General features: G+C 50.2%; 1 protein-coding gene across 1 annotated transcript; it reads right to left on the bottom strand.

Moving 5' to 3' along the window:
* Positions 1 to 202: 202 nt before the first annotated feature.
* TLX3 (T cell leukemia homeobox 3) lies at positions 203 to 3,121 on the bottom strand. The gene is made up of 3 exons (XM_043988201.1): positions 2,704 to 3,121; positions 1,905 to 2,148; positions 203 to 497 (listed from the first exon to the last, which is right to left on the bottom strand). The coding sequence occupies exons 1-3, from the start codon at positions 3,119 to 3,121 to the stop codon at positions 287 to 289; spliced, it is 873 nt and encodes a 290-aa protein (XP_043844136.1). The 3' UTR covers positions 203 to 286.
* Positions 3,122 to 11,094: the final 7,973 nt, after the last annotated feature.

Raw genomic sequence — 11,094 nt, 5'->3', positions numbered from 1 at the left:
GGAGCCCTCGCTCGCCCCGAGCCCTGCGGGGCGAGCGCGGCCGCGGGCGGAGCGGGCTGGGGCGGGTGGCGCTGTCCCAGCTGCCCTGCGGCTTGCCGGCCTCTTTGGGAGGTCGGCAGCCCGTGGCCCTCATCCAGTCTCCTGCCCGCTCCCCCCTCCCCCCCACCCTGGCCCGACTCGGCCCGGCCCAGCCCCGCTGGGAGACCGCGGTTGTGGGCCCGTCCCTAGCCCCAAGGCCCGGGCCCGGGCCGGGAGCGCTCTCGGGGTGTGGCGGTCCGGCCGCGGCTCAGACCAGCGAGGTGACGGCAGGGACCTTGGTGCCTTCCTCCTCCCAGGGCTGCAGGTTCTGCAGCGCAAACAGCGACGAGTTGTGCAGACAAAGTGGGTCCGGCTGGATGGAGTCATTGAGGCTCTTTTGGAAGGCGTCATGCTGGAGTTGCAGCATCAGCCGGCTTGCCTGCTGCCTCTCAGCCTCTCTCTCCTCTGCCGTCTGCCGCCTGCACGGGGTAGGGGAAAGGGGTGGACACACCCGCAAGGACTTACTCCCTTTCGGTGGCCTTGGCCAGAGGAGAAACCCAATGCCCTTCCGCAGCCCCCACCCCTCAGCTCTCTTTCACTTGGGAGTCTTCTTTCCCTTAACCCTGAGGTCACGATTTTAACATTTTCTCCAGGGCCGTTTATGGCCAAGAGCTAGTCAGGCGTCTATTTGGAGAAGGACCTAGTGGCCTCTGTGGCTCAGAGGTTAAGGAGGAAGGCAGGGCTGGACTGGATGGGGAAAGGAGGTGGGGTGGGATAGTAGAACCTGCCTGGCCCCAAAAAGCAAAATCGGAAAGAAGACACCGAAACCCGTCCTAGGAAAACTGATTCCACCCCTCTGGGCCTCCTCTACCCCACCAAGAAGTCTCTCCCCCCTCCTCTTCTCTCCCCTCTTTTTGGTTTTGTTTTTAGGTTTTTCTATGATTTTGCTTTCTCCGAAGGAGGATTCTCCGCCAGGCCGCGGTTGTATCGTTATTGTTATTTAGACAAAAAAAGATAGTTTCTATCTAGTAACAATAACGACTGGAAAATGGTTTGTTGGCTTTAGAAACACTACTTGTGTTTTGAGTGAGATGTCCCTCCCTCAGTGACTCTCAGAATCCTCGTTACTGATTTATTCCTCAATCCATTTCCCTGAAACCCTTTCTACCCAAATCAGAGAACCACCTCAACCCACGCAGGTGAGAGACGGAAAAAAAGAGGACTGAGGTGGGGAGAAAGCTGGAGAGGATATCAAGGAGAAGGAGGAGAAGGAAGGGAGGGAGGGGGGAGAGACGGAGAGAGAGAGGGAGGGAGAGAGAGAGAGAGAAAGAGAGAGAGAGAGAGAGAGAGAGAGAGAGAGAGAGAGAGAGAGAGAGAGAGAGAGAGAGAAGAGATTGAGGTTTAAAAGACAATGAAAACAAAAACAAAAACCCTACCAAAAATGAGAAGAGCATAGAGAGAAGACTAGAAAAAAATAGGGAAACAGATAGAAAAAGAGATGCATGGAGGAAAAGAAAGAGGAAATAAGGACCTGGGATATGAACTAGAACAAGGAAAAATAACTGAAGAAAAATGAGAGCGGGAATCCTTAGAGATGGACCGAGGTGGGAAGGAACATTTGGAGAGGAGATGAGCTAAGAAATGCAGAATGACTAGGAGGGGGGAATAAAAAGGGAAGAAAGGCAGGAAGGAGAAGAGGAATAAAGACTGTGCAAGGTGACAGCAAAAGCTTGCAGCCTGTCGGCCCGACATAAAGAGGTAGGAACGGGCAAGGGGAGATAAAGAACCAGAGAGACGGAGAGGAGGGAGACGGAAGGCAGGCGGGAGGGTGAAGTGAATAAGGCCAGAGTCTAGAACCGGCTCCCGACCGGGTTGGCTTCTCTCACCGCCACTTGGTCCTCCTGTTTTGGAACCAGGTCTTGACCTGAGCGTCGGTCATCTTGAGGGACTTGGCGAGCGCCGCCCTCTCGGCAGAGGCCAGGTACTTCTGGCGATGGAAACGTTTTTCTAGCTCGCAGATCTGCACCCGTGAGAAAGATGTGCGTGGCTTCTTCCTTTTCGGGGGCGTCCGGTTCTGATAGGGGTGTCCGATTCTCCGAGTTACGGTGAAGGGAGTGAGCGCGGCCGCTGCTATGGAGATAGATGGGACTTGTTGGAGCCCAGGCCAATACCACCTTTCGCTGGTTGGGTTTACCCTGATTGGGGACAGGAATCGGGGGCTCCCTGGGACCCCTGGACAGGCCCAGACTCATGCTCTCCTCCAGATGCAAATCATATAGTTATTTCATTTGGTTTCGTTTGTTCCCAACAGCTCTAGGGCCCGGCTAGGGCCAGAGACAACCCTCCTCTCCATTATCTCCTGCAACCCCGCCCCCGCCTAGCCCTCCAGGAACCCCGATCCCCCACCCCACCCCGACTCCGTGGAGGTCTCTAGGGGCTCGAGGCTTGAAGGCCTCTCCAATTCTCGTTATTCCGGAATTTTCCAGGGGAAGAGACCTGGGCCAGCAGGCTGCGAGGTGATAGGTTGGGGTGGGGGTGGGGGGGTGGGGAGAACGAAAGGCAAGAAACACCGAGGCCCTGACCTTGGGAACACACCCATCACCTGGGCTGGGGAGCGAAGCAGTGGAAGGGCCCCGGGAGCAATGGGGCGCGGCGGCGAGCCGCGGCGCTTGTTTGATGGCTCACCTGTGAAGCGATCTTTCACAAAGCGACGGCTGCTTTCCATCCAGGGAAAGTTGAGTCCGCCCAGGCTTGGCACAGCAGGCACCGCAGGCATGGCGGGCAACGCACTGGGCAGAGGCGGCGGCACGGCCCCCGGGAGCGGCCTGTGAGCCGGAACTCGTATCACCCCGGCGGGTGCCAGGCTGAGGTTGACACTGTAAGATCCAGCGTCCTCAAAGGGCGCTCCAAGGCCAGCGAAGGAGGCAGGCAGGGAAGGATACGTGGCTCCCGGCCGGCTCCCAGGTCCCCCCAGGTAGCTGGCGCCGTCGGGGCCCCTGGGGGCGGGCGCGCTGTCCTGGTCCGGGCTGTTGAGGATCTGGTCTATGCCGAAGCTGATGGGCTCGTGAGGATGTGGGGTCTGCGCGCTGGCGGGCGCCTCCATCCTGGGCGGGCGGGCGGGCTGGGCTGGGCTGGGCGGGGAGGCGGCTGGGTCCCCGTTACGGCGCAGCCATGAAGGGCCCGGCGCCTCTCCTCGCACTGAAACTTTGCCAAGAGTGCGCGGGCCCGACAGGCTCTGTGTCATCTTTCTTGAACCGAACCTGGAGTTTCCGCTGCTAATTTCTCTCCCGCCACTGCCATTGGCTGTGAGCAACAAGCCTCTCTCTTCTCATTGGCTCCTGGGTTTCAATAAAGGGCTAATTCATGGAAATAGGAGCTTAGGGACTGTTCCAAGGTGACATCATTTTAACAAACGAACAATAGGTCAAATTTATTAGCCGGGATAATGGGCGGCGGATATTAGCGCTCGAGCCTCAGCCTCCAAAACTCGAAATCTAACGAAGCCGTAATTAGGAGGCGCTCCCTGTTCCATCTCCGGCCTGGGGCCACAAATATTTTCAGCTGTAGGCCCGACTTCTTCATATCTTTTATTCTCTCTCTAGTTTTCCATTTTTACCTGTTTGCGCAAAAAGCAACAAACCAACCTGTAAAAACAAAAGCAACAGAACCCCTCAAAAGCAACCCTACAAAAATTTGGATTCTCACAAGAGTCAGGCGGCTATTCCTTCTGGAGGTGAAGGGGAAAAAAAGGTGCGCAGGCCCCCAAGGCTCTGCAGACACCGCGCTTTTTCCCGCGGATCCCGGCCCAGACCGCTAGACCTACGGACAAGTCTGAGAGTGCGGCGGAAACCTTGATTTCTTTCCTGGAACACTCAGCCTGCGCGCAGCCCTAGGACACTTCTCTTCCGACTTACTTCTCCCATCCCGCTGAACCCACTGGCCCGGTCCCCACGCACGATGTGTTCGCACAGGCTCAAATTGGTCCTATGCTTGCTTTGCCTGCCGAGAAGAACTCTGGAGGAGAGAGAACGAGTAAGTGGGGAACAGGAGCGTGAAGTGAGAGGTAGAGAGAGAAAGAGAGACTATGTTCTTCAGCTGCGCGGCTCAGTCAGTGCGCCAGGACCCGCGTGGGATGAATTCTGTCCAGAGTTTCGGCCGCAGACCGCGCAGTGAGTTTGGAGACGCTCCCTGGCGTTGGAGCGGGACCAAAGGCGCTAACAATTCAATCAGGTCCAGACGCATTTACTTAGTCCAGGGTTATAAAGGGAAATGAAAACGGGGAAGCGAATTGTTCTTAATGGGATGTAATGGGGTTTGATCAGTACTCGAGGGCTGCGGAGCCTGGTGTCTAGGGGAACAGGGGATCCCCATGGTCTGGGAGGCGTGGTACCTCAGAGGGGCCAGAGATACGGGGACCCTGGGTGGCTTGGGCAAAAAACGAAATCCGTGGTTGGGGCCCCATGTGCACTGAGTGGGTATTAGAAGTAGGCACCTGGAGCTCCTGTCGGGAAACCAGGAGGCTCCTTATGTGCCCAAGTTCCCTCCAGTCCTGGTTAGCACTAGTTAAATGTGTGGCCCCATCCAGGTCCCCGACTTCGTCACTGTCTCGGACCCCTTTCACACAGAGGTTCGGAAGATTTCCCGAGGAGAGCTACTTAGTTTTCCCTCTCCTGGGTGTGTCACTCGGCGCTTAACCCGAGATCCCCTTTCCTGGGGCAAAAGTCGGGAGACCAGGGCTTCCTGGGTTTCGCGTGAAGACCCAGGGCTGCGTTGGGACCTGCGATGGGGGCGGAAGGTTGAGATTCCAAAGGCCCCAGGCAAAACGGGACACCGAGGGGGTCTAGCTAGAGGAACAGGGGCACAGCCTGAATAGCGGCGACCATGGCAAGTCCCGTGGACCAGATTCACCCGACACCCCTTCCCGTCCCATCTCCTCCCCAGAGACTAGAGGGAGGCGGGGACACCGCTTTGTTAGAGGAAATTGCAGGTTGATCTGCATAATGGGCCGGGCGCCCGGGGCCATCTCTTTATTGCAGACGAGCCTAGCGATCAATCCTAGGGGCGAGTGACCCCCCCCCCACTTTCCTCCTTTGCTGTCTGTCTGACCTTGGTGGCCGCCCCCAAGTGATGAGGGTAGGGGAAAGGAGGGCCTGGTACGATAGTTGGGGGTACTTGCGGCCCCTTTCCTTGTTAGGTTCTCCTGAGGCGTGCCAACATTAGGACTGGGAGGAGGACTTGAGGCTCTACCTCTAGCAAGCCCGAAGTCAGTGGGAGGGAGGAGACCCGTCACCACAGTAACAGGAGGTAAGGCAGGTAGACGTGGTGGGGAGAACTGTGTCTTCCTGCCCACCCCGCTGCTTCCCTAGTTGAAGGTCCCAAAACCAGGATGCTTTCAGCTTCCAGCAGGGTCAAAGCTGAAAATTAATTCAAGGAGGATTAATTGGGGGCCTACTATGTGCCAGGCACAGTGCAGGTGCAGAATTTACAAGGACAACGGTAAAAAAGAACACAAGTTCATAGGATTCATAGCTGGAAGGGACTTTTGAATTCAAATCACTTTACTGAGGAGGAAAACTGAGGCCTGGCTTTTGAAGGGAACACAAAAGCAGCTTTAAAAAATAACTTTTAATGCAAAGGATAAACCAGCTTCCTTTTACTCATAGCTCCTAAAGAACACGCCATTCCCATTCCTCTTACCTAAGTTTGGGAGGCAAGATAGGAAGTCTCTGTATCTCTAATTTGGGGCCCTGCACATTTCCCAGGCCCCTCCTTTCCTTCCTGCCTCCACCTGCCTCCTCCCAGGTGTCTGACTTTAGACAATGTGCCCATTCCCTAATGTCTGCAGGAAACAGGCTCAATGTCAACCTTTGCCCTTCTTGCCTGCCCCCCTCCTCTCATGCCACAGAGAAAGGCCCTTATATTTGTTTATGAAATATGATTTCTGTCCTTCTGTCTGATTTCTTTTAGGCACAGCTAGCTATAAGGGAGGCTGAAATGCATGCCATCTGTGCTCTGGTCCTCCAGCTATGGGAAATGGGGGCAGGGGAAGCAACTTCCCCTGCTCCTTTAGAGACCTGAACCCTGGGGATGGGGGTGGGGGAGGGGAGATTGATGGGTGGCACAGCGACTCCATTTGCCCTTTCCTGTCATTCCATATATCTGTCCACTGGGAAGCTTGGTGAGGGTAGGAGTGTACGTATGCACCTACAAACATGTCTCTATGTATGCACATACCTTTGTACGTATGCATATACACATATACACAAAGAGGTAGGCAAACACACACTCTTCTCCTTATTGTTTGGACTGCATGGAGGTGCTAAGTGGGCCTCAAAAGATAGCTAGAGTCACTGAGCCTTCTAGACTTCCCCCAGTGTTCAGGAGGCTAGTTGAGTTGAACAGACTGCTTCTCTCCCATCTCCTGTTCCTCGTAACCCTTAACCTCGAGGTTATAGCCTAGATGAGCAGCTCAGTTACCTGTCTACACACATACATGTATATGTATATGCAGGGTGCTACAGTGTTTATCTGTTTGTGTATACATATGTACACATATGCATAAATGTCCGTGTGCATGCATGTATGCAGGACGTCCAGGGGCACTCAGCACAGTGGGCTTCCTTTCTGAATTTTGGCCCTTAAATACTCCTTCTCAAAGGGAGAAGAAACCAAAGCAAAGCGATTTGATTTGGATTCCCACCTCACTTCTAGGGACAGGAAGGGGAGCTGGGATGAGCTTCAGGTTCCCTTGATGCTGGCATGGCCTCCCTCTTTGACTAGTAAGTGGTCTTGCTAAAGGAAGGTCAGGACACTGCCGTGCTGAGAGGAATAGCATCCCAGAGAATCCTAGAAGTTTATCACTAGAAGGATCTGTTCCAACCCTTCATTTTTCAGATGAGGCCTGGAAAGGTTAAGTGATACCCAAGGACAAGGCTGTCAGTGTGATACCTGTTTCTTGTTCTTAATGGGGATCCAGCAAAGCCACAATAGTGACTTCTGAGGAAAGGAGTATGTGTGTTAGATAAGGGGACAGACTTTTTCTCACCTTCTCCAGAACCTGTTTACTGCAGCATCTGTGACTGCAAGAGAGAAGGGGGTTTCAGACTGGTTGGAAGTGTCTATTTTGACCCTTCTATTTTGGTTGAATTCGTCTCCTGCTGAATAGTCTTCGCTTCTTTTGAACTTTTCTCCCCTCATACCTGTTCCTCTACTAAAGGCCTCAAGAGAGCAAATCAACTGTCCCCTTCCTTCTCGACTCCCAGCTTTTCACTTTGGGCAGGTTGACATAAAACTGTCACAAGGGTTTCCTGGGAAAGCCTTTGGGAGTCTGTGGAGTAATTAAAGGCGAGTGACACATAAGTGTCTCAAAGACTGTCATTCCCTGTTGTTCCCCACATGCTATCGACCAAGTGAAGAGAGAGAGGGGGGAAAAAGCAAAAGGCAGGGACATAAAGATTCAAAATGGTGGGTGAAATTCAGGACTCATGGTACCTTGAGGAATCCCATGGGATAGGGTTGAAATATCCTGAGAGGTCAGGAAAGAGGGCAGTGTACATTAGCAATCAAATTGACAGTGGCTACAGAAGAAGCCAGGTACCAAGAAGACAGCCCCCTTCTTGATTGGCCTGGTCAGTCCACATTCAGCTTTAGGGACTTTGGGTCTGGTATTTGCCTGCCATAGTTGCTAATAGTTTTTCCAACTATGGTCCAGTCCTGAGCTTTCTCCTTGCCTCGGTTTCACATTTTGTAAAGTGAGGCTGGCCAAAGCCTTCTGGGTATTTGGCTCCTGTCACAGATAGGGAGGTGGCTAGAAGGAAGGGCTTTGACAGAAGGCATGAGAATGAGGAATCATTCCTCCTAAAGTGGCTGGCCAACCTCAGGGAGAGGTCAACAATCCATTGAGCACCACACCAGGTATGAGATTTTTAGTCCTGTGAGCTAAGATTGAACACTACATAATGAGGGCTTAAGGAGAGGGAGGAAGAAGAGTGATGGCAGTGGAGGAAGGAACAAGAATCGAAAGCAGGAAGCAGGGGTGGGACAAATAGGAAGGGCGGGGGGAGTGAAAAGAAGGGAGGAAAGAATAACATAGCAATGCCAGATGCAGGGAATAAGGGAGAACGTAGCATTCTCAGTTGGGATTGGGGCTGGCTAGGAATAGGAGTGGGTCAGGAGGGTAGGAGAAGAGATCAGAGCAGGCAGGAGAGAGACAGAGGAAAATCAAAGAAATAGGAAGGGTAGAGGAAGAGGGAATGTAGACTTAGGAAGAAAGCCTGCATTTATAGGCCTGTGCCTCTAGCGCAGACAAAATATGATGTGAATATTTTAAGAATAGAGCCATTACAGCTTAACCTCCACTACAGTCACTTTCTTTAAGGCATAGCTTAAATGCCATCTTTTGCATGAACTCTTTTCTGATCAACTCAAACGAATGCCTTAACAATCAAACTAACTGCCTTAGACCTTTATGTATTTGTATTTATTCATTTTATATTTATGCTACACATATTTCATATATACTTCTTGTTGTCTCCCCCCTTTGAATGTAAACTCTTTGCAAGTATAGATTCTTTCTTTCTTTGTACTTGAATTCCCAGAGCCTAGCACATTGCCTGGCACATAGTAGGCAGTTAATACTTGTTAGCTGATTTCTTTGGTGACTGGACTTCTTGGAGCACCAGGGGTAACACAAGTTAGTGGATGTTTAGATGAAAAAACCAGACACACCAAGGATTGACCCCTATGTCCCTTTGACCTTCATGGGGGGAAGGTCATTTTTACTCATATTTAAATATTATCTTCAGCAAACAAATGGGGAAGACTGTTGCTATCACTTTCATTTTGTAGATAAACTGAGAATAGAAGGACTCACTCAGGCAGTCACTTGAAAGAGTAAGAATTATATTTTTTAGTGTCTGGTTTCCTGGGCTACAGTTAAGCTGGCCCTTCCTCTGCCAATTATTTTCTTTTCTATGTCTCAACCTGGGCTATGCCAAATTTCATCCATCTGTAAAATGGGAGAACAGGACAATATGTTCCCTAAAGTTCTTTCCAATTCTAAGGGTCAGTGGCCTGGCGAGAACAGAGGGTGTGCAGAGTAACCAGTGAAGATCACTGGGGCAAGGAAAGTGATTCTCCTGTAGCTGTCAGGGCCTCTGGGAGCACAGCAGGGCAGGAAGGGCCACTTTTAAACCTTCTATAACAACCATGCTGTTTGCTTCTCAGATCCATCTGCCATTTTTCCCATTTTGTGTTATACAACTTTCCTTTCCTCCTGACAGATTTTTCTACTAAATTTGACTTAGTTTCAACAGTTTTGTTGGGCAAATTACATTAAGACGGATGTTGCAGGTATCCTTTATGGTTTATTTATCGTGATACTGTTTGTATCTCACGCTTATAAATAACTTATGTTATGGCTTTTGTTTGTGGAAATGTAACTTACATATTTTATTACGCTTTCTGTAAACCTCAAAAAGAATCTTGTCAAGGAAGCGCTCTTATCAGCAATCCAAACTATGATGCGTAAAACCTACTCTAACATTACTCTAACATTATTTTTTAATATGCCAAGGAGGCATGTTATTTCTCTGTAGTTTGAAAGGTTTGCTGTCACCATAAACTTACACCTCAATAAAACATTAAAAACTCTAAAGAATTATTTTATAAAATTCATAGCGGTGGATGAACCATTGCTGTGTGGAACCCTCATATGCAAAGCAAGGCCAAGTCCTAAGCCTTTCTCTGGGAGATTTCCCCAACCCCTTTCCTAGAGACTTCTCTGTGGAATCCCAAGCTTTCCATAAGCTACACCCTCAATGTCCAGGCTGGGAAAGAATACCTTCTGGTCCAATACTGCTTTACAATTTACTGAGCTCTCTCAGAAGAAGTAAGAGAACTAAGCCAAAATCACAGAGTATTAGAGCTGGGGCCTTAGAGATTGAGTCCATTTTACAGATGGAGAAACTGAGGTCTAGAGCAGTCAAGATATTTGCTTGTGGTCACCTAAGTAAGACAAGGCACCGTACCATTGCATTCTATCTTTGTATCAGTAGAAGTCTTCAGTACTTTTAACCCCAAAGTAAGACCAATGTGGAAATTTCAGTGGTACCACGACTAAATTTTTAGAAGCCCATGTGTGAGGGCAACTTTCCATGCTCTTCAAATCACAAGCAGCAAGGAAACCTGATACTTCTCTCTCTTCCTATAGAACCTTCCCACCTAGTACACTTCTCATACTGAAGGACCCAGGAAGCCTGACCCTCTGTTTCCTGTCCTTCCCTCCCCATGAACCCAGGTTCCTGCCAATGAGGCATGCTATTCAGACTGTGCTTTGGATTTTCAAGGGGGTGGTCAATTTTTAGATCTTGGTTTGTTCAGCTTTTCAGAACTCACTTGTGAGACTCTCACCAGGAAGTTTTTGTTTCCCCCCATAATTTGAGCAAGAATTTCTCTCCCAAGAATGGAGAACAATTCTCTTGGAAGCTTGTAATGGGATCCTCACTCTTCATTGACATTCTGAACTCTACTGTGGACACTTCCTGAGGAAGGAAAAGAGAGCCGAGAGGCTGGGATATTTAAAACGCACATTAAAGTACATGTAAACAGATTTAAACAAGGCATGAAGCTTTGGGGAACTAATAATCTTGCCAGAGTTAGCCTCATCATTGGACAGTGTCGACTTTTGAGGCAGAAGCTGGAAGCTCTGTGAGGCAATCTTCTCTTTTGTGTCATCCGATTTCTAGCCTGGATTCAGTCACATTTACCTACATTCTAATCATTCAATGCTGAGGGGAAGGCCATTGCTACATTTTATGGAAAGCAAACTTGTTTATAAAGTATTTCTAAGCACTGTCCTAAGGTTCCTGGGAACTGGCTTGGTGTGGCCATGATTTCTTAGTGTGAATGGGTGTGTATCACTCCAAGATATGCAGGAGTGATTTCATGTGGATTTTTTTGGGGGGGTGGGGTGGGGAGAGGCAGCAGTGTGTATTATCCTGATTTCTGTGGGCGATTTTTAGTTCTGTTGTTCTTTATATATGTATATATATATATATATATATATATTTATTTAAA

This window comes from Dromiciops gliroides, chromosome 2 (assembly GCF_019393635.1).
Source record: "Dromiciops gliroides isolate mDroGli1 chromosome 2, mDroGli1.pri, whole genome shotgun sequence".
Taxonomy (NCBI): domain Eukaryota; kingdom Metazoa; phylum Chordata; class Mammalia; order Microbiotheria; family Microbiotheriidae; genus Dromiciops; species Dromiciops gliroides.
Note: the sequence above shows the minus strand (reverse complement) of the source record. Positions and strands in the feature narration are given on the sequence as shown.